Genomic DNA, 22,285 nt, shown 5'->3' with positions numbered 1-22,285 from the left:
TCAAAATGTAGGTTAAAACTAATAGTTTTGGGTTCTTTTGCATCTAAAGGAAATTTGTGTTGAAGAACACAAATTAAATGTCTGTGTTACTGACCTTTCTCCCTAGATTAAGTGAGCTTAAAAACATAAAAAACTATAGATATATCATGCCTCATGCAACAGTTTATCTTTTGTCTCAATGCCTGTTAAAATTGATACAACAATTATATCGTGTCTTAGACTCTTAATACATGCTAAAACTGATATTTTTTTGTGTTCTTTTATGTCTAGAGGAAAGCTTGTGTTAAAGAATACAAACCAAATGTTAGTGTTATTCACATTTCTCCCTCGATTAACAGAGCCAAAAAAACAGAAAATAACAGTTATCTCTTGTCTCACTGCATATTAGAACAGATAGTTTTGTGTTCTTTTGCATGTAAAGAAATTTTTAAAATTACTCCAAATATGTCAACCTTAAATCATGTTTCTCTCTTAATTTAAAACGTCAAAAATTAAGAAACAACATTTATCTCGTGTCACAACACATGTCGACGAAAGAGTCCTACCTAAATATGTCTTTTCTCCCTGTAAACCTACATAATATTTCCAAATTAAAAGGATAATTCAAAAAATAAGCAATCCTAACCCTTAATGTGGTTATGGGGTACTTGAATTCTTTGACTACTACGATAAATATCACCAGAAAAGTTAAACATCACCAAATTAAAATATAATAAACAAATAAATAGGAATAAATATATATATATATTTTTGTAAATCTAACCCTTAATGTGGTTTAGGGGGACTTGAATTCTTTGACTACTACGATAAATATCACCAGAAAAGTTAAAAGTGTTAAAAATCACCAAATTAAAATAAAATAAACAAATAAATAGGAATAAATATATATATTTTTTTGTAAATATGCAACTGAATTAAAGTATAAAATACCTTGTCTCTCTCTCTCTCTCTCTCTCTTTCTCTCTCGTCCCACCTCCCAAAAACTCCAGAGGGAGAGGATCACTCTCCTTTCCATTTCACGGGAAGCAAAATATCAAGGAAACATTAAATACTGCAAAGCAGAAACCGACCTCGATACCGTGGCCAGGCTCCTTCTAAGTTATTGTTGCTGAGCTCACTTCGACTCATTGCCGCATAACAAGTGAGTCCGTTACTGCTCCCATCACCACAAGCACACACATTGGTTTTGGTTTTGGTTTTGATCCACACCGGCATTGGAATTTTTACTCAACAAAAATTGGGTTCTGCTTGTTTTGCCATTGCAATTTCTGGGTAATCCTTTGTTTTTTGTTTTATGATTCGTGCGCTCGTTTTTAGATCCACGGGGGGGGTGTCAGAACTCAGAACAGATTCTTGAGCCTGTTTTGTTACGTAGGTGATCCTTAATTTAAGCTGTTGTGATGGTGGATGTTGTTTGGGTCAAGATTTTGAGCGCAAAAGAAATGATCTTTGTATTTAAAGTTTGAGTTTTTGCTTATGACAGTTCTGCTTGGTGTACTTCTTAGTAGTTATATAGATGCCTTGTTCATTGGAGTCTACAGTTCCTATGGTTACATCCTACTGCAACAAGGAGTATTGTGGTTGTAGCAAGTTGAACGAAATCTTAGACAAAAGTTTTAGGCGTATTGTTGTCAAATTCTTGATTCTTCTAAGACTCAGTATAGTAATTCTCAATCTGGAGTCTGGAAATAGCTATATGATACAGACGTTTGTCAGTGCCTTGTTGGTTCATTAATTAGAGGCATTCCATACCCTGAGATCCTTGGAAAGTCGAACCATCTTTGGTTAATGGCGTAGGTTTGGAAAATTGTCTCTTGGTGCAAGTCATATCTGCTAATGCCAAAATATTGCAGTTCCTTAACTTTTGTATGACGTTCAAATTTCTTAATTTACATCCAAAATGCCAACACAATCGGCATCCAGGTGTGCGTCCACACATACGCGTTACACCTCTTCGAGTAACTAGATGAAGATGCATGCTATGCATGTTACTTCTCTTGGGGTAACTAGAAGAAGATGCATTCTAGTTATGAAGAAGGTTGTGGTGGTGACCTGCAATTTTAATTGTTACGTTTTGCCTCTTAAGCTTGCACAATGCACTCTTGCATTCTTTAGTTGTCTCATTTTATGTTTTTGCTGTTTTGTCATTTTTATATCTCTTTACCTTCTTTTTTCCTTTTGCCAACCAGAGGAACTGAGGAAGCCAGCATAACGGTAATGACTCAAGATATGTCTGGTTCTGATTCACACCAAAGACGGCAAGGCCTTTTAAAAGATCAAGTTCGATTGGTTAAGCGAAGGGATTCTTCTTCTTACGAGATTGCGCCGATTCAAAGTTCTTTGTCATTTGAGAAGGGTTTCTTTATAGTAATCCGTGCGTGCCAGTTGTTGGCCCAAAAGAATGACGGAATAATATTAGTAGGAGTTGCGGGTCCTTCTGGGGCTGGAAAGACTATATTTACAGAAAAGATACTCAACTTTATGCCCAGCGTTGCTGTCATATCAATGGACAACTACAATGATGCCAGTCGAATTGTCGATGGAAACTTTGATGGTAAATCATTAGCTCACTTAGTTTCTCTTGTTATGAAGCTTTAGTATATGTTTTCAGGGAGCTCAATAACAGACGCGTACTTATATTAGTTTTCCTAATTGGATAGGCTCCGGTGTAATATTTATGCAGTCTAACTGAAAATTATGTAAGGTCCTTATTCATTATGTGATACATGTTTATATGGTGATGGACGTATGATACCGACTTAGTAGAAATGCTTACCTAGCCTTGATGAGGACGGCATGAAAATTTTATTGACATCCATCCATATATTAAATTTGAGAACTATTCATAAATCTGCTCAAGTTTGTGTTCCTTGCATGACTGAGGGCTAGTTTTTTCAAGCAGGGGAACAATATGGTGCGCAATGTTTTTGGTTATATAATTATTATATTTTCTTCTTTTCACTTATATTTTTATATAAAACAGATCCACGCTTGACAGACTACGACACATTGCTCCAGAATGTCAATGATTTAAAAGCAGGGAAGCAGGTTGAGGTTCCAGTTTATGACTTCAAGTCTAGTTCCCGGACAGGATACAGGTTCGATAGATTAGCATATCCTTGGATTTCTTTGACAAAGCTTTTGAATTGTAGAACCCTAGGGAAGATATGGCACCTAAAACTTCAGGAGAACCCTTATATGTGGATTTGTAACTTTGTGTTTTTTTTGTTGCAAGTATTTGTATGGTGATTTTTGGAGTGTTTTACTTGTTGGTTATGGATTTAGTGGATTGTGATACTTTTGTGCTTATTGTACATGGGAATCTGAAGGACAAGCATCATTAAGAAGATATCAGTTTTTTCATTTTGAGAATTGTAGCCTATAGAGCCTTTCTATGCTTCCTATTGAAAACTTGAATTTTTGTTTTGGCCCTTTGTTTCATAAGTCAGATAATTTTTTGATGTTTTTTTTATGTAACGTTTGGTATTTTTGTTAATTAATAATTTCTAGTTTTTATGGTCTGCAACTTCGCCTTTCATGCTTCCTGGGTGCTTGGACAGTAGCTTGGTAAAATTATTCATCAAAGAGATTGTAGTTTGTACAAATTTCAATATTTTTTTTGGTGTAGCTTAAATCTTATATTGTAGAATTTACTGGTGACAGGACAGTTGACGTCCCAAGTTCCCGTATTGTGATCATTGAGGGCATCTATGCTTTGAGTGAAAAGTTGCGACCCTTTCTGGATTTACGAGTATCAGTCACAGGTGGTGTTCACTTTGACCTTGTCAAAAGGGTTTTACGGGATATACAGAGAGCAGGCCAAGAACCAGAAGAAATAATCCATCAAATATCTGAAACTGTACTTTTTTAACCCTCTGTATCATTTCATTAAGCACTTGATAAGTTGATGCTTTTCCAGAAGTCTGAACTTCTTTTTTGTCTACAGGTATATCCAATGTACAAGGCGTTTATTGAGCCAGACCTTCAAACAGCACATATAAAAATTATCAACAAATTTAACCCATTTACTGGATTTCAGAGCCCCACTTACATTTTGAAGGTTAATAATATCCTATCATTTTTCGATTATTGTGTTGCATTGGTATTAATTTCTAACCTTAAGTCTTTTCATTTTCATTTAAATTGACAATTAAGTGTTACCATTTCTTGTAGTCAGCAAAGAACTTGTCTGCGGATCAAATTAAGGCTGTTTTTTCTGAAGATCACACAGAAGCCAAGGAGGAGACCTATGATATATACCTTCTACCACCTGGTGAAGATCCCGAATCTTGCCAATCATATCTGAGGATGCGGGATAAAGATGGGAAATATAGTCTAATGTTTGAGGTTTGCCTTTCAAAACTTGTTTCTGTATTTTGTTTTAGATGTGAAAGATTGTATAGGACTTACTGACGATTAAAATTGGATTAGCTAAATTGTCAAAAGAGTCCCAAGCACTTGTGAATTGTGGCCTTAGTAAATGTCTTTGCATAGGCTTACATAATCAGACAATATTTCAGGAATGGGTGACAGATAACCCATTTGTTATATCACCGAGAATAACTTTTGAGGTCAGTGTGCGTCTTCTTGGTGGACTAATGGCCTTGGGCTACACCATTGCAACTATCCTTAAAAGAAGCAGCCATGTATTCTCCAATGATGGAGTATGTGTAAAAATTGATTGGCTAGAGCAACTAAATCGTCGATATATTCAGGTACTGCTATTTTCTGTTTACTGAAGTTAACCTATTAATGCTTTAGATGCTTCATGTCTTGTGTATGTGCTTTGATATGGACACTTGCAAATCTTATTCTCTTTTCTTGATTGCCTGAAGGAATGAATGGTTAAGGGTTGATTAGGTGGCAACCTTATTGTTCTTCTTTTTGTACATTTCCGACCATGTCCATTGAATGGAAACCTTATTGTTCTTCTTTTTTACTTTTTAAACCCTCATTTGTAGTTATTTTGTAACTCATATTTATCAAATTTTTCTGCTTATTGACAAAAAGGTGCAAGGAAAAGATCGGGTAGTTGTAAGATGTGTTGCTGAGCAGCTTGGCTTGGAAGGTTCATACATTCCTCGTACGTACATTGAACAGATTCAACTGGAAAAGCTTGTAAATGAGGTCATGGTATGATAACTACATCTTATCCTCTATGCACCGAGTATCCGGCTATGATAAAGCTCCAAAGTGTATGATGCCTTATCTTTCGTCTGTTTCCCTGATCTGATCATCTCGCAGGCTTTGCCAGATGATTTGAAGACGAGGCTTAGCCTCGATGAGGATCTTGTTTCAAGCCCCAAAGAAGCACTTTCCAGAGCCACTGCAGATAGAGTTGCCATGAGAAATAAGAATCTCAAGAGGTTTGATCTTTGTAATTCACGTCTAGTTTAGTTCTGTGTAAATTGGAATTTAGATGTGTGCAATGCATTTTAGTGAGGGTATAGAAAACCGAATCTGGCTGGTTCCTGCGTTTGAGATCTACCATACGAGACTTGAGTCTGTATTTTGTCATAGTCAGCTAGCAGTGTTTTCAAGTGGCATAGTAACTGTTCAGAAGACATCATTAAGCACAAGATCTCCTTTTTTATTTATTTTCAATTCGAAGGTCACTGGTTGCCTTAAACTGAATTTAGCCTGAATTTATTTTGGACAGTGGTATGTCACAATCCTATACAACCCAACGGGACAAAAGCACATCTAAGCTTACCGGATATTCTTCCAGCAGTCAAAGGTTTGATGAGAGAAACACAGAGTCATCAACAACGCTAGCAAGCCAGGTAGAGTAACGCTTCTTATCTGCTTTAGGCATTTGGATCCCCAGCAAGTTAATATAATCACTCATCACTGTTGCTTTTTCTTTCTCCTTGCTATTGCAGGGGGTAGTGACTCAGCTATCAGAGCAAATGTCTTTGCTGAATGATAGAATGGATGAGTTTACAAATCGAATCGAAGAGCTGAATTCCAAGCTGACCGTGAAGAACTCTCCTAGCCAAAAAAACATGGCTCTTCAAGCTGAAAACTGCAATGGCTCTGCTCCCACGTCTTACTTCATTTCTGGCCTAGGCAACGGTTCGTTAACTGGGGCGATAATGCCTAATTCCTCCTCTTCCTCACAGCTGACTAAGGAGTCTTCAGTAATGGAAGAGGTACTTTCGTACTCATATGCCTCCTACCGAAATTCTGGCAGTTAATGAAAGTGAGGATTAACAAACAATGACACGCGTTTAAGTAGTAGCGAAGCATATGATCATAATTTTGCCTTCTTGACTAATCATTTTTCCTCCTCATTCTATCAGATGTCAAGCATTGCGAGGGGACAGCGTCAAATCATGCATCAGTTGGACAATCTCAGCAATCTTCTCCGGGACAGCAATGGGGAAAGACCTCGCCCGGTAAAAACTAACAGCAGGAAGAACATCGTAGCTCAACCCGAACCCTTGACGGTTCCTCTTGCAATAACGCTGGCAGTTGGAGTTGTAGGAGTGATCATATACAAGGGTATCCTAACTAGAAACTGATGTTATTTCAAAATTTTATGAGACTCATCTACCTTCACTTTAATTTGCCCCTCTTTGGGTACAACTAAGTTTGTTGCAGTTCTACCCTTCTGGTCGGGAGAGACACTTTTAACATATAGAGATGCTGGTGGAAGCAAAAGCATAAGCTTTCTGGTTCTTATATCTGAGAGTTTGTAGAGAAGGGTGCCCTTGCAATTTTGAAATTTTGCGGGGCTATTTTGAAATTTGCTAGTTCCGACATTCACCTCTCCCAGACCCTGCGTAAAGCGGAAGCCTTGTGCACTGGGTACGACCTAACGTTTCCAAAGCAGATATGAAAATAGGGAAATTTCACTGTAATCTAAAATTGCATTATTTACAATTACTTGCCAACTCGAAGTGGTCTTTACTTATAAATAAATCATTTTTAGCTCTCAAATTCGATTACAATTTGGACCTGTGAAGTCTTTTGTTTTACGGAATTGTTATTGGCATTTCAAATAAAATATTGTGTGTCATTTTGTTTTTGGGAACTTTAACGAAAAGCTCCCAGTACTCTTTATTTTAACGAAAAACCATAGTTTTATACTAAAAAGTTAATCTTATTACTATTCACTTTACCTTTTATTTTGTTTTTATTGTTAAAATTCAAAGTTTTTTCATTAGTTTACCTTTTGTTTTTAGTATTTATATAAAATAGGTCCACTTAACATTTTGTAAAGTTTTAGACTTTTTTTAGGTTTTTATAGCAAATGATTCATGATGCATATGAAAATCTTCATTTAGTTTCTCGCATTAAAACTCGAAATATGTTATCCCTCACGTTGTTCTCAAATGTTGTTCATATCATCTCTTTCGTCAAAAAAATTATTTGTTTTAAAAATGACTGATCATCATTTTTCTTCATGAAATTTTTTATTAGCAATTCAAAAATCTTATTGTACGTATTTTTATTTCTAATTATAGAAAGTTTAGAGTGTCAAATTAGATTTTTAGAATGCTAATAACAATTTTTTTTATATATTTTACATTGTTATTTACTTTTTGCCTGATTAAATGTGAATATGCAAAAAGTTATAATAAAAAAAAAGTATTTATGAATTTTCTTTTGAGGATTCGAACTCTTTACTTTTAAGGAAGACTAATGAAAAAGGTTTGAAAACTTTGAGTTTTAACGATAAGGACAAAATAAAGGATAAAATGTATAGTACCATGATTGATTTTTTAATATAAAAATGTGATTTTTTGTTAAAATAAACAGTACAGAAGTTTTTCGTTAAAGTTCGTTTATTTTTACCAGATGCTGACTTCTAAAACCCAAAATAATTTATTAAAAAAAAAAACTTGAACAGCAACGGCCAAGTAGGCACGCTGAGAGAAAAGGAAGTCGGAAATGTGAAAGGAGGCGAGCTCGAAAGTCTAAACCGACTGATCCCCACATCCACAGAGATACATTCCAAACCGTAACGCCGAACCTCAACTCTCCTTCATATCCTCCTCCACAGCCCACAGGTATCTGACACTTCTCCTTTTCTTTATATTCATGTATTTTCTTGTGTGAATTGCTTTCATTATTTTTCCGTTCCAAATATCCGATCCCTGATTCAATTGGATTTGTTTGGATTTTTGAGAATTTTGATTGATGGGTTTTCTTTGGTTTGATGAAAATCGACAAGGGAAAAAAAAGCCACAAAAAGTAATGTTCTTTGTCGATTTGCTTTATGAATAATGATTAAATTCACTCTAATGGTGAATTTCTGTAAATTTGAAAGTTGGAATTTTCTTGACTTTTTCCTGTTTTGTTCTTCATAAGCAAATCGAATACACGCCGGGAATTCGTGGGTTTTCCTCAAATTTTTATCTTCTTGTGGGGTTTTGGAGTTTGATGAGTGTAATTGTGTTGTGGAATTTCAGTTTCTGTAAGGCCCTTCAGCTGCTGATTGCTTTTGTTACATTGCTTTGTAGTCGATTGAGTTCGAGTACAGAACAAATGGGCGATTTTTCGGGTTGTGATTTGATAAGCAATTTGCCTCAGGCCATTATAGAGAGCATTCTCACGCGTCTGCCAATAAGAGATGCTGTAAGAACTAGCTGTTTATCAACGAAATGGAGATACAAATGGACTACCATCACTCATCTTTCATTCGACGAAAAATGTGTCACTCTATCAAATGACCGAGCTCTTGTTGAAAAAAGCCTCATACGTTTCATTACTCAGGCACTCTTTCTTCACCAAGGACCCATTCACAAGTTCCAGCTTAGGACTTCATACTTGCAGAGCTGCCCGGATATAGATCAATGGATACTTTTCCTTTCGAGGAATGATGTCAAAGAACTGGTTCTTGAGTTGGGGGAAGGTGAGTGGTTTAGGGTGCCTTCGTGCCTTTTTTATTGTAAAAAATTGACCCGTTTGGAGCTATTTCGCTGCGAGTTGGATCCGCCTCCTGCTTTTAAAGGATTTTTGTGTTTGAAGGGCCTCAATCTTCATCAGGTTTTGGTTACTCCTGATGCAATTGAAAGTCTTATTTCCAGTTGCCCGCTACTTGAGAGTCTGGCTTTGTCATACTCTGATAGCTTAGCTCTAAACATCTGCGCTCCAAATCTCAGGTACTTGTGTCTTGAAGGCGAATTTAAGGATATCTGTCTTGAAAATACGCCGCTTTTGGTTGCCATATCTGTTGCCATGTATATGACTGACGACATTGCTGAGCACTTTGAACAAAGTTCAAATTGCAACTTTGTCAAGTTTCTTGGTGGCATTCCACTTCTTGAGAGGCTTGTTGGGCATATCTACTTTACAAAGGTAACATTATCAAATGCTTCCGTTTTGTTAATTCTTCCTTTCTTTTAATCTCGAGTAGCAGTAGCACATATATGTTTCTGACATTGATACGTTCTTTTGTTTATTTTCCATGTTTCAAGTATTTGAGTATAGGTAATGACCTAGGAATTCTTCCGATTACTTACAACCGTTTAAAGATTATCGAATTATATCAAGTAAGTTTCGAAGATATGAAAGAGATACTAGTTGTTCTTTGCTTGATTACGAGCGCTCCCAACTTAAAGGAACTTCAAATCTCGGTAAGTTATTGTGAACATATTGAAGGGTTACCCTCCTTCTTCTTTTGTTGGACGTTCTTAGTTTTACATTTCTGTTAATTGTGATTACTGCCACCATAGGGATCTTCAAATACTTTAGCAGCAATAGAAGCGTCCGACTTGGATTTCTGGGAGAAACAATGCCCTTCCGACTGCACATTCCGAAGGCTCACAGTTGTGAAGATGACAGATATGTCCGGATTGCCACACGAGATGGAATTCATGAAATTTCTGTTGAAGAAATCACCCGTGCTTGAGATGATGAGCGTTACGCCTTGCGCGTATGTTTTGGAAGGACAGTTGAATATGTTGATTGAGTTGGCGAGGTTTAAACGGGCATCTCCGGAAGCAGAAGTTATCTTCATCCAAGATTAGGTTGGAGTCTGATTGTTTGTCTGAGAGAGCTGGCCTTTGCCTTTCAATTGGGTTTTGTTGTTCCCGTAAGAGATGACAGTTTGTTAGCAATTGTCTACGAAGTCCCGTTCAATCATATAATATAAACAAAAAGAATAATGAAATAGTTTGCATTTAGTATGCGTTGAAAACTCGATCTCGATTTGAAGAGATTTTTTAGTGTGCCAGAAAGTAGTTGGCTTATGTTTAGCTACGCCCTCTGTAGTTATTACTCCCTACAGTGTGTCTATTCTCACACCTGTAATCATCCTACAGTGTGGTTGAGAGAGACGTTAATTTCGCTGACGTGGTAAAGGTCTCTTTGGTCTTTTCAACGATGAATATAGAAACACAACAAGAGATCCAAGAAAACAAAACGCGTAACAGCATTCTTACAATCTCAAGAAATCAAGAAAAACAATCAAAATTCAATCCCAAGGACATTAATCCTAATGGGGAGTTCTCTCTAAATCCTTTTCACTCGAGACGAGGCGAAAACAAGGCATATAACACTCGGTCAATTTACATGTTAGTTTTTCATATCAGATTTATGTACATGTCGAAATTAATGAGAGATTCTCTCCTGCAATCAAGACAATCTTGGTGACATCACCCGTCCAATTGATGCTTGTCATAGTGTCTTTGGTTACACGAGAGTTTCTCTCCAACTTAACACAACTCTTTGGAGGTTCAACATGACAAAACATTATGATGCTATATACAAACAAACCTCAACTCTGACTCATATTCTTCATTCTTTACTATCAACTTGACAGTTTCTCTAGATACTTGGAGAGTAGTATTATCTTGGTCCAGACAGCTCCATTGCTTGTGCAAGCAATGAAGAGTCATCGGTAAGATCAGAGTACCGTTCGGAGGAGGAAAACTCATTGGCTCTGCACCTATTCGATTCAGCTCTCTGAGAAGCCTCCCATTTCTCCGCGAGCCCATCTCCTTCGAGCATTCGAACCACCTCAGACATCTTCGGTCTCTGGTTTGGAAGATTTTGAGTGCACAAGAGAGCTACTTGAATCATTTCCTCGAGCTCAATTGCATCATAGTCATTTTTCAGTTCCTTGTCAACTAGCACATCAAACTTCTTTTCCTGCTGGATTTTCTTCACCTGAAGTAAAAATTCTTGAGTTAGGTAACAAATGCAAGAATTTGATTTGGTTAAAATAATGCAATGAAAACATCTCTGCTTTGCTCACCCAATCAAGTATGGCTCCTTTCTGGTTTGCTGCTTTCCCAAACTCAAGAGCTCTTTGGCCAGATATTAGTTCAAGTATAAGGATACCAAACCCGAACACATCAGTCTTCTCAGAGGACTGGCCTGTTGAGAGGTACTCCGGGGCTATGTGCCCTACAGTGCCCCTCACAGCTGTTGTAATGTGTGAATCATGGTGATCCAACAGCTTTGCCAACCCAAAATCACCCACAACAGCCTCATAGTAATCATCTAGCAGAATATTCGCAGCCTTCACATCGCGGTGAATGATCTTGGGGTCACACTGCTCATGCAAGTACAATAGACCCCTTCCAGCTCCCAATGCAATCCTTTTCCTTGTATTCCAATCCAGGGCCGGCTTGGCTGCGATGTTGGAAGTAAATTGTGAATGTTAACTCTAATTTAAACTCAATCACGTTAGACTGCATAATTGCAGAATGGAGGGAAGGCTTGTTACCTTTGAGACGCGAAGCAACACTTCCGTTAGACATGTAAGGATAAACCAAAAGCCTTTCTTTGGCAGTCATGCAAAAACCATAAAGTCGGAGGAGGTTCCTGTGCACGGCTAGGCTGATCATCTCAAGTTCGGTCTGAAATTGGATTTCGCCACCTATGGCATTCGCATCTTTGAGCCTTTTGACCGCTATCACAGTACCATCTCGGAGACATCCTTTGTAGACATTTCCAAAACCTCCCTTGCCAACCAAGTTTTTGCTGCTGAAGTTGTGTGTTGCTGATTGGAGTTCTCTGAAGTGAAACGATCTCAGGTTTCCAAGGCATACTTCTTCGTGATGTTGTTCTGAAATTTATAATTAGTGTCAGTAAAGACAGCTTGTTTCACTTTATTTGATTAAATCAGTTGCTTTTTATATACTAACCGGTAACATCTAAGAATATTTGCTTGTTGTGCTTCTGCCTCCACCAAAGAAGGAAACCAAAACCGAGAATTAGAAGGCAGATACAGCCTAGGCTCGAGGCAAACGCTAAGGCGATTTTGTGACTCCTAGGTCTCCCGGCGGGCTGAGAATCTTGACACATCAAGAAAAGCACATTAGGGTTTTTGCAACAAAGTTTTTGAATCATGAAGATCATAATTTGCAAGAGAACAACATGAACAAAGCAGATTTTGAAATTCAAAAACCTTAAAGCAGACAATGATGGCACATAAATTATATTTTGAGAAATTAAAAACAGATGCATCATTGAGCACAACTTAAAAGTACAAAACTTCAAACTTTGAATGGTAAAAGAAACCATGAACAAGCAGAAACTATGATTACTTGTTGAATTATTCAAGGCCAAAGATTGCGGCGTTCGTGTTGTTCCGAAGCAGTCTTGCTCCTTTCCAGTGGCACATATCAAAGGGTTTCCCACAACACTGTCAATTCAAAAACTAACCACGTAAGTTTAAGTTGTTCATCTTCTGTTCCGAAATTGAAAAATGGGAGAAATAAATTAAAAAAACTTGGAGGAAAAAAAACAAAACTGAAATAACTCACTTGAATGTTCTAGCAGGAAACCTTGGGACCGGACCACTCAAATTATTATACGACATGTCCCTAAACAGTTACAGAAAATCCACAGAAACCTTATTCAGATCATGTTTGAACAGGATTAACAGAAAGAATAACAAATTTCATAAGTGTAAAGTTGGGAGAGAATTACAGAAACGCCAGCTGAGTCATGTTAGCAAATGAGGAAGGAATTGCCCCAGAGAGAGTGTTATTGTTTAGCCGCCTGCGTGCAACACAAATTCCAAACCCTGTGACTAATGTTTTCGGTTCTTAAGGCACCGTTTGATAACCATTTCGCGACAAGAATTTCAGTTTTGGAAAAAGAATGATTTGTGAAGTCGACTCACATGTATTGTAGGCTTTTCAGGTGTGATAGAGTGCTGGGAATTTCTCCATTCAACAAGTTGCTGGAGAGATCAAGTGTTTGAAGCTTTTGCAGCCTCCCGAGCTCGGCCGGGATTGTTCCTGTTATATGATTATCTTGAAATGTACTGCAAAACACCTGAGTTAATTAGTAAATTAGACATGATTACCATTTTGTAATTACTTCAATAAAAACTGGTCACTCAATACTCACACAAGCTGGAGATTTGTCAAGTTTCCAATGCTCGGGGACAAAGTGCCTGATAAATTCTGGCTTGGAGTTCCCCTGCACAAAAACAATTTCTACAGCTTAGAACATTATTATTTTTAAATAAATACAAGAAAATTATTGCATGGTGTATTGTTCAAATTTCTAATTAGTATTTTTGGTGTTTTTGAGCAAATACTACTTACAGTCCAATGACTAAACCATCAAGAGAACAAGTAACCATATTCCAGATGCAGGGATCAACAGAAGTCTCGTCCCAATTTCGAAGAACGCCACGAGGGTCCTCGAGAGCTCCCTTAATGGCCACTAATGCTTGCACTGCAAAAATTCAAGCAAAAAATTGTTTGCAAATGGTAAGAGACTACTCCGTGTCCTGGTTTTTCAATATCGCTAAAGTAGATTAAGGTAGTTTAAAATATCGTTACGTCCAAAAAAATATGTACAACTCAGTTACCTTCATAGTTAACACCCTTTGGAGAAAGCAAACCAGTCGCACAACTCCACAAGCAGAAAAAGGCCACAAAACACAAAGCTTTACCTCCCTTCCAAATTTCCATTGATTTGAATCACCAAAAATGAACAAAACCCAACACGAAGAAGCAAAAATGGAGCTGGAGAACAAGCAGTTTGAAAACTTGCAGAAGACCAAAAATCTCCAACTTGGGTTTTTAGCTTTTTATCCAAAAACCTTGAAAGTTTCAAGCTTTTGTTTTGTTTGCAAGGCGTATGATGATTTTGCCTCGGAGGAAAATCCAGGGAATTGCACTCACTCACTTACAGACTCAGAGCCTACTAACAGACCCAAGAGCCAAGAAAGAAGCAGGGTTTTGTTTGGCTGGAAAAAAGCACTTAAAGGAGAAGAAGCATGCCTGGCATGCTGCCACTGCCTCAGTAAAGAAAAAAAGTAAAGGGGAGAGAGAGAGAGAGAGAGGGAGCGAGGGGGAGGAGAGAGAGAGAATATAAAATGTAAAGCAAACTCAGTCACTAGATAATTGGAAAAGATGATTGCAAATCCAAAGAAAATTCCTTCGGTCATGTATTGGGTTAAAGAAAAGCTACATGCATGCTTTTATATATTTATTAGTTATTCCCTTCGATTATAATATGCAAAGCAAGTGAATTATTACCTGTTAAGCACTGTAAACGTTATAATTAAGACTAATACTCACCATGGTCAGCTTTGAGAGAGAGAGAGAGAGAGAGAGCGAGAGAGAGATGATATTCTGAGCTTCCATAGCGGCTTCCTGGGAATCAAACATTCCATTAAGTTGGCCATTTATTGATTCTCATATTCCATCTCATATTTTTCTGATGAATTATAATAAAAAAAGAAAGTTGAGCGTGTAGTGAAGGGATCCCGAACCTCTACGTCATTTTCTCAGTTTCAGAAAGTGCTCCAAGGTTTTTCTAGAATTAGCTTACATTTTTACAAACTATTAATTTCAAAAATATTTTTTCTAAAAGTGCTTTCAATCATATAAAAGCATTTTCTAAACAAGTTTAATTTTAAGTTTTTAACTTTACCGAAATAAAACCAAATTGTCTATCATGAAGAAGACTATCATCAAATCAAGTTTTCGGTTTTTAATTTTTATCAACAAACCATCAGACTTGTAAGCCATTATGGACAGTACTTAGATCGAAACCAATAAAAGTTCAATAAAAACAGATTTAATAGGCGTTTATGAAGCCAAACTTCATCATGAAAATGTGAATATGTTAATCAAATAATGATTAAATTATTTATGATACTAAGATTAGTTGCGTACACACGAATGCTGGCGAAACCTACGTTAATAATTAGAAACGTAGAATTATTCTAACAAGAAAATCTCACACGTCACAAAGTTTGACTGTGCAAAGATCACAGATGAAAGTAGAATTAGTCTCCACTTACCACACCAGCCTCTGTCTCCTAATAAACAATCAAAAGCACCAACTTTCAAAAGCAAACGCTGCTTTTTCTTTTTCTTCTTTTTTTTTTCTTTCGACTAAAAATAAAACTTTATGCAATATGCGTGGGTCCCACATGTCAGTGGTGAAGAATCAACGGTCCTGGTCTTGTAGGCAAACAGAGGTTTACCTGTGCCTGCACTGCACCGGAATGGTAACGCGGGACCCGCTGCTACAGAATAAAACTAATAATCCAAAGCAAGTGTAGCAGGGCCTAATTATAGGGAGCCTCTAATCTCTTTTTCCTTTCCTTCTTTCTACTTAAACGATTATAATTAAATTACGTCAATGTTTTATATTAATTTTTTATAGAAACAGAAAATAATGTGTGAGATGAGAAAAGGAAAGAAAATGAGAATAAAAAGGAAGAGAATCCTACTTCTAATTATGGCCTATGTAATATGCTGTACATGGCTGCACGTGTAATGTGGACCCCGCCCCCCAAACAGTGCACGTTGACCAGATGTTCAAATGTTGCTTTGGACGAATTAGCCTGTTGCTTTCATGATTATCAATCTGGAGATTCTATATAGTAATGTTGATCCAACGGTTGGAATAGCACGAGCATATATAATACTAACTAAAATTTTGTTATTGTAGCTAACCCATGTTAATCGTCATTGGGTGACTCAAGGTTGGAATAAATTTCATGATCTATATTTCACACAACTATATCTTGAGTTTGATTCTTATCGTTTGTGAATCATATGATGGTGGCTAGATAGAGGTTGAAAAGCATATGCGAATCTCCCTACCATCAGAAAAATAGGCTACCATAACGAAGTTACCAACCGGTTCTTTTTTTTTTTTAATAAAAGCGATAGATATATTGATGAGAGAAAGAGGATTACATCAAAGGGAGTGATCAGAGCTCCGATAAAACAATTTTCAAATAAAACATCTAAGATAATGTCTGGTGGTTCTTCAAACCAAAGAGCGGGTGTAGTAGACAAGAGACTGTAACAGGCAAGTTTGTGAGCCACCTCGTTTGCTTGGCATCTGATATGGGTAAAACTAACTCTAGTGATCTCCAAGAAAATCGCTCTGGAATCCTCAACAATGAGACCAATCAAAGAGAGGTCCGGTGAGGAAGCACATAGAGCTAGTTCTTAAATTTAACTACGTTATACAAAATAGTACACTACTTGCCACTTCAAACAAGAAAGCTTGAATCTGATACACTACCGCTCGAAAGGCCTAGCATCATCATTGTCTACACTTTGTTCCAACCAGTACACTCTAAAGATTTGAATTCAAGTCGATTTGTATATGGTTTGAAGCCTAATCCGAACACCCATGCATAATCGTGCGTCATGACTCTTCCTCTTACCATTCAAGTTTACCTTATTATTTGTCTACTTAAAGAGAAAGTACAAGGCCTAAATGCATAGATTATATATATCACACATAATTATAACTCTACAATTGAGGTTTTAGATTATTCTTTTGTAACCAAAAGGTCACAAGTTTGAGTTGCTGAAACATTCTTTTTACAAAGTAAAAGTAAGACTACATATGATAGACAGTCTTTCCAATCCTTGCAAAATATAAAGACTTGTTAACTTAGAGCCGTCATTTTTTCATTTGAGGTTTTGCGTTTGGTATGTGATACATGGCTCTTGAATTTTTCTAATGAAAAAAGAAAGAAGGAGAAGAAATATATTGCATGGCAATGATGAATGATAAGTGGAAGCGTTTCTATCAAGTAGGGATCCTAATACTACCTCTCGTCCGTGGCCCCTTCATGTTCACTGACAGGCGCGCACTTACCTCCGTCGTGGTTGGAACATGCAGATGCAGACCAGTACATGATGAACAGCATCAGGCCATTGATTAAGATCACACAACTACAACCAAACAAATACCATTTCCACTTGCTTGCACCTTAGACAGAGATATGGTATCTCTGTTCTTGTTAGTTAGGTCATCTCATGTCTCTTTCTTTGGCTTTATACCCAGTTCATGCCAGTCGTTTATGAAATTGTCGAACTCGCTTACATCAAGGGCCGAAAGTTACACATGGACACACAACTATAGTTCTAACATAACTTTAACTTTTAATCACTTCGCTTTCAATTTATCCGCCTATGATCCAGTCACTTTCATCAATGGTTGACAACCGCACATGAATTACTATCCCTACCACAGTTATAACATTTTAATTACCTTTCCAAACCCTTTCCCACCACTTCCCTGATCAACAGAATCCATGTCCAACAAACAAATGAAGGAAAGCTTCCCAGCAAGGTCATGGTCCTCTTTGGAGCCAAAAAGGGAGTCAAACAAACGAGTTTAAAGAGACAGTTGACCACAATTCCTAATCAAGACATGCAGCACTACTAAAAGAGGCGCTCTCTCTCTCTCCCTCTCTCTCTCTTTCTCTCTCTCCCCAAATGAGTAGGAAATTATTGTTCTTTTTACCACTTGACTAAGTTGGCTTGGTTTGTTCCAAGTGCATGGCCACTGTTTTTTGAACAATTTCCACCAAAAGCCACATGCATTTGGTCGTGTTTTTGGTTCTATATCTCAAAAGAGTAGGATAATTATGAACTGGTACAGGAGACTCCCTAACCCCACATTGTATCCTATACCCCACTCCCTCTCTTCCATCTCTCTACAAAACCCTACTTTACAAAGAGGACTTGCTTATTTCTGAATGTATTCCCCACCCACTAGGATATTGTACCTAATTCAAAGAACCATGTGTATGATATCACTGTCCATCTTGTTCCACCACCATGTATATGATTCTCTCACGAGGGGCCAATCTTCCTTGTCATCTATGTATAGGTATCCTTCATATATTACCAAAAGTCATTTCCGAAGGCGAGGAAATTCCAACTCAAGTGCAAAAAGGTAACACACTTGTTAGCAGGTCTAACCAAACATCTTAATATATGGTGAATATTTATGTGAAGTGATCAAGAGCATTTACCCTTATATTGAATGTATTTTGTTCAAATCTTCTACTTAATTAATATCGCTTGGTATAGGGAAAATTTGAAATGAAAATGTTATTTAAAGGATTTTAAGGGCTTCAAAATGGATGCCAGAAGGATTTTTTTTACAAATTTCTCAAATCCCACTTCTGGTGATGGCTAACATGGAATAAATTCCTTTACAAATGGTGCCATCTAAAGCTTAGGATGCCATACACGCCATAAACCATCTTTTCTTTCCTTTAGGAGTGCACAGAAGACTTTTTGCTAATAACCCCATATAAATAAAAAAATCTATCTATATTCCTATACCACCCAAAAAAGGGTGGAAGAAATTGAAAGTAGCTATCTTTTATTTTTTATTTTTAAAGGAATATGCCATAGAAGGGACGGTCGAAAACAAAAAGATTCTCTGTTTTACGAGGGTCAAAAATTAACGTTTATTGTACCCATTCGTATCCTTACTTTGCAAAGATACTATTTCTACAACTCGAACCCGTAACTTTGTTATCACAAAAAAGAAACATTTCCGTTGCACCAAGGCTCATCCTAAAAGGAATATGCTATATAGTCCACTTTTTTTCTCTTTTTAATTAATTTCACCCAAAGTTTGTTTGATGCTAAGCTAATCAATAAGATTTTTTCCAACCCACAACACCTTTGAGTCAATCTCCACTCGCGCATGAGCGATTGCAGCTAACAAAACCTAACATCGTACTTAACGCAGTCTAAACAATTAACAATATTACAAACATAGTACGATTCGTTTCAATCAGTAACTAGCTGGAGAGACGAATGCAAGTATGTTTGTGATTTAAACAAGAGGATGGAAACTTGGCCTCACAAAATAAAGATGACAAAGTAAGGGCTCTCTCTTTGGTAGCCATCCAACTTGTCGGGTTCACAAAGTTGATGATATCAAAAGAAAGCTAATGCTATGCGCAAGATCCACTTCTTGTCAATAATTTGGTTTTGATGTAACAAGTTTTGGGACTAATTATCCATAAAAGGAGGGGACATCTACAACCATTTAAATATAAAGTAAAAGTTAGACAACACTACCTACTAAAAACAAACCAAACAAAGATTTGCTGGAAAGAAAACGTTAAAAATAATCAAAAGTTAAATCACCTTTTTGCAAAGGGATTAACCTTACTTAGCTGGCTTCCATAACTCACAAACAAAACAACAAAGTCTTGTAAATGTGTTTTATGTTTAATTAAAAAAATATATAAAAAGATTAGGATTTTTGGGATTTTATTTCAAACTAGCTGGTTCCAGAATTACTCATTTAAACAAGTATCCAACTAGTTGGTTCTAGAATAACTAAACATATCTTACGTTGAGAAGTTTTTTAGTGCGACAGTCACACATAATTATGTGATTTTACTAATTTATATGTGATAATATTAGTGATCAATATCAATGAAATACTTGACGCAAAATTGATGTTCTAGGATTCGTCCAATTGACGTCACTTAGTGGAATAATACTTTGTTGTTTTACAATTGACATACTGTAAATTTAAATATTAGTATTATCAAATAAATTCAAATGTTAAAATATAAAGAAATTAGTAAACAACACCAGATGGTGATGTAGTAATAGTAACTAAAAAAGCCTTGGCCTTAAAGATCCTTGATAGAGCCAACTCCAACGGGAAGCTTTCACAGAAAGAAAGAATGGTTCAAATGTCCCTAGCTAGTAGATAGGGCCACACATTTCAATGTGTATAGCTTGCGCTTGGGCCTCTGCTCCCTCTACGATAGGGCAATGGGTTTTTCTCACATGAACAGAATAATAAAATGATTCAAAACCAACGCCATATGACAGTCCGTCCAACACCTCACATAGTGGCAGATTCAGAATTCAAATTTTTCGAAGTCTCACTGTTTCAATGTTATAAGTTCAAGTTTTTATATAGAAAAGGAGCCGAAGCGTGCAAACAAAATTAAATTTTAATTGATTCACTAAGACATTTCGTTGAATATTTAGTGAGCTGGTCTCACCAGCCAAACCATGTTGTGCACGCGTCAACAGATATCGATATAGACCGAATTAATCTGATGAGTGAAGAGAATTTGATTAGTGTTGTAGACAAAACCTATCGAGATATGTCTAACAGTTATTACATCAAACATTTGATGGACACAAAATGAACACGAAGTTCGGGTGGTCCTGATATACATCCGCCCCTGATCTCACGTATTCACAGTTCATACAGATTGAACCAATAAAATTGCCAACGTGGAAGCTACCACGGCGTCCCGGATCAAAATAAAAACTCCATAAAACCGCCAAAACCCTAGACTCCGATTTCAACATTCATGCAGGGTTCAATGTCCGGGAAGATAAAAAGGCAACAGAAAAAAAATAACGTCTGTAAATAAATGGTAAACAAATTGAACCAATCACAACCTCATTTTCGCATACGATGCAGTCGGCAGTCGGCAGTCGGCAGTCGGCAGTCGGGATGGATTCCACGTACATAATAAGTCGCTCAACAAAGCAATGGAGAAACAACAAAACATAGCTTTCATATAACCAAGCATTGAAGATCAACATCAGATCTGGTGACAGGACCTCTTACGAATACAATAACTAAATCCAACTTAGGGTTTGATGTGCTGTATCATGCGAAAACAACACTCAACATGAACGGAAAGATTAATCAAAGACAACACTTTCAGACTACCATTACCATTATCAGGCCGTCGCTGACAGGTAATTTATTCATAAATCCAAAAAATGACCAATGTAACTAAACTACTAGTCAATTGTGCTTAATAATCTTCTTCCTCTTCTTCCTCTCTCCAGCAGCCCTTGAGAGTTGATCGAGGAGAACCGCACCGCTCAGTCTTCAGGAACCTCTGGTAGACAATGGCTCCACCCAGTCCAAGCTCTTCGTGGCTGCTCTCTTCGCGACAGTATCCCTTCAGATCGACGAGAGAATGTTGCTGGAGTGACTTGCTAACAACATTGGCATGCACAGCTATGGAGAATTCTTTTGGTTGGAAACAAACCAATACCCTCTCAACCAACTGGTTCAAGTTTACATCTTTCAGATCATATCCAGCGGTTTCAAAACTTGCATAACTGAAGCCATCTTCTGGTGTGACGTGAATGGTCGAAATTGCAGCTCCTTCGATGGAATTCATGGAATAACCACAGGGGTCAAACTCGAAATCACAAATATCGGAATCTGGAAGGATTTTTCGGATACCAGATTCGTTTGTCATTGTTGTGGCTGAGCTCGATTCAGATTTGTAGAATACAGAAGCCTTTCCCCTGTCCAAACCAGTCATGCACATTTCAAGAGTGTACACAGGTTCAACGAAGCTTGCTGATTCGGCAGTCGCAGAATACACATGCCACTTCTGAGGTCCGTCTGACCTGCCCATCACATACGCCCTGCTTCCTGACCCAAGCTTCCCGAAGTAGCTGTCGAGGACCGAAACTTCTTCTGAGAAGCTACGATGAGGGTACGTCTGTGCTCCCGGAAAAATGAAACTCCCACGAGTGTACTTCACAGATCTCACAGCAAGGGAAATGGTTTCAGCCAACTGCAGGACAGTCGGGATCACACGGAGCAACTTGGTTGTGCCACAAGTTTTGATGATCATCTTGTATGGATGAATAAAGAGGCTTGACTCAGAAAGAACATATGAGTCAACATCGTCATTCGACAATGACGAGACGATGGTGCACTCAGCTTGGTCAAGAAATTCATCTATCTGAGCTTTGGACAGAGACCGAAGACCCCTTCCTTCAGGGTCGAGAAAGATACTCGGCTCGAAAAATGCTATTTCTAGCCTCTTTTCATAACCTTCAAATCCAATAGCAGATCCCTCCATGGCCATATTGACTAACAGGAATGATTACAGTTGCAAGAAGATCAGAGGATCAAAGCAGATTGCAGTTGCAAAGAGATGACAGTCGCAAAAGAGAGAAAGAGAGGAAGATGTCGATTGAAGAAAACGGAAATAAACACCTAGGAAAGCAATAAAACAGAAACCACGTCTCGTGGTTAAAAATCCAACTGAGGAATATCAGGATGGTTTGCG

General features: G+C 37.4%; 4 protein-coding genes across 6 annotated transcripts; 2 read left to right on the top strand and 2 right to left on the bottom strand.

The window, feature by feature from the left end:
• The first annotated feature begins 945 nt into the window (after positions 1-945).
• Positions 946-6,942, top strand: LOC126594917 (inorganic pyrophosphatase TTM2-like). Of its 2 annotated transcripts, none has more exons than XM_050261182.1 (12): positions 946-1,141; positions 2,190-2,554; positions 2,984-3,098; positions 3,664-3,859; positions 3,947-4,060; positions 4,174-4,347; positions 4,521-4,715; positions 5,011-5,133; positions 5,245-5,366; positions 5,660-5,783; positions 5,883-6,152; positions 6,303-6,942. In XM_050261182.1, exons 2-12 carry the CDS (start codon positions 2,218-2,220, stop codon positions 6,522-6,524), a joined length of 1,992 nt encoding a protein of 663 aa, XP_050117139.1. In that variant the 5' UTR covers positions 946-1,141; positions 2,190-2,217; the 3' UTR covers positions 6,525-6,942. The 2 variants fall into 2 exon arrangements, with proteins under 2 accessions (XP_050117139.1, XP_050117140.1); XM_050261183.1 differs by lacking the exon at positions 946-1,141 and adding an exon at positions 1,156-1,272.
• Positions 6,943-7,836: 894 nt separating this feature from the next.
• LOC126594916 (F-box/FBD/LRR-repeat protein At1g13570-like) lies at positions 7,837-10,147 on the top strand. 2 transcript variants are annotated; one of them, XM_050261181.1, is made up of 4 exons: positions 7,837-8,015; positions 8,418-9,306; positions 9,426-9,584; positions 9,684-10,147. In XM_050261181.1, exons 2-4 carry the CDS (start codon positions 8,494-8,496, stop codon positions 9,975-9,977), a joined length of 1,266 nt encoding a protein of 421 aa, XP_050117138.1. In that variant the 5' UTR covers positions 7,837-8,015; positions 8,418-8,493; the 3' UTR covers positions 9,978-10,147. The 2 variants fall into 2 exon arrangements, with proteins under 2 accessions (XP_050117138.1, XP_050117137.1); XM_050261180.1 differs by having other exon boundaries at positions 7,838-8,015; positions 8,469-9,306.
• A 337-nt stretch (positions 10,148-10,484) lies between these two features.
• On the bottom strand, positions 10,485-14,620 carry LOC126594915 (protein NSP-INTERACTING KINASE 2-like). The gene is made up of 12 exons (XM_050261179.1): positions 14,499-14,620; positions 13,784-13,871; positions 13,515-13,647; positions 13,315-13,386; positions 13,085-13,228; positions 12,889-12,960; positions 12,723-12,782; positions 12,504-12,601; positions 12,102-12,251; positions 11,681-12,022; positions 11,207-11,586; positions 10,485-11,118 (listed from the first exon to the last, which is right to left on the bottom strand). The coding sequence occupies exons 1-12, from the start codon at positions 14,586-14,588 to the stop codon at positions 10,798-10,800; spliced, it is 1,950 nt and encodes a 649-aa protein (XP_050117136.1). The 5' UTR covers positions 14,589-14,620; the 3' UTR covers positions 10,485-10,797.
• A 6,113-nt stretch (positions 14,621-20,733) lies between these two features.
• On the bottom strand, positions 20,734-22,285 carry LOC126594914 (S-adenosylmethionine decarboxylase proenzyme-like). Its single transcript, XM_050261178.1, has one exon. The coding sequence runs from the start codon at positions 22,079-22,081 to the stop codon at positions 21,005-21,007; it is 1,077 nt and encodes a 358-aa protein (XP_050117135.1). The 5' UTR covers positions 22,082-22,285; the 3' UTR covers positions 20,734-21,004.

The sequence above is a fragment of the Malus sylvestris genome, chromosome 13 (genome assembly GCF_916048215.2).
Source record: "Malus sylvestris chromosome 13, drMalSylv7.2, whole genome shotgun sequence".
Lineage (NCBI taxonomy): Eukaryota > Viridiplantae > Streptophyta > Magnoliopsida > Rosales > Rosaceae > Malus > Malus sylvestris.
Note: the sequence above shows the minus strand (reverse complement) of the source record. Positions and strands in the feature narration are given on the sequence as shown.

Excerpts from the sequence above, each read along its gene's own strand:
- LOC126594917 (XM_050261182.1), top strand. The coding sequence starts at position 2,218 with ATGACTCAAGATATGTCTGGTTCTGATTCACACCAAAGACGGCAAGGC. Across the intron at positions 4,061-4,173 it reads GCCCCACTTACATTTTGAAG|TCAGCAAAGAACTTGTCTGC; the intron begins GTTAATAATATC and ends CATTTCTTGTAG. Across the intron at positions 5,367-5,659 it reads AGAAATAAGAATCTCAAGAG|TGGTATGTCACAATCCTATA; the intron begins GTTTGATCTTTG and ends TATTTTGGACAG.
- LOC126594916 (XM_050261181.1), top strand. The coding sequence starts at position 8,494 with ATGGGCGATTTTTCGGGTTGTGATTTGATAAGCAATTTGCCTCAGGCC. Across the intron at positions 9,307-9,425 it reads GGCATATCTACTTTACAAAG|TATTTGAGTATAGGTAATGA; the intron begins GTAACATTATCA and ends CCATGTTTCAAG. Across the intron at positions 9,585-9,683 it reads TAAAGGAACTTCAAATCTCG|GGATCTTCAAATACTTTAGC; the intron begins GTAAGTTATTGT and ends CTGCCACCATAG.
- LOC126594915 (XM_050261179.1), bottom strand. The coding sequence starts at position 14,588 with ATGTTTGATTCCCAGGAAGCCGCTATGGAAGCTCAGAATATCATCTCT. Across the intron at positions 13,648-13,783 it reads AAAGGGTGTTAACTATGAAG|TGCAAGCATTAGTGGCCATT; the intron begins GTAACTGAGTTG and ends GAATTTTTGCAG. Across the intron at positions 12,783-12,888 it reads ATGACTCAGCTGGCGTTTCT|GGACATGTCGTATAATAATT; the intron begins GTAATTCTCTCC and ends GTAACTGTTTAG.
- LOC126594914 (XM_050261178.1), bottom strand. The coding sequence starts at position 22,081 with ATGGCCATGGAGGGATCTGCTATTGGATTTGAAGGTTATGAAAAGAGG.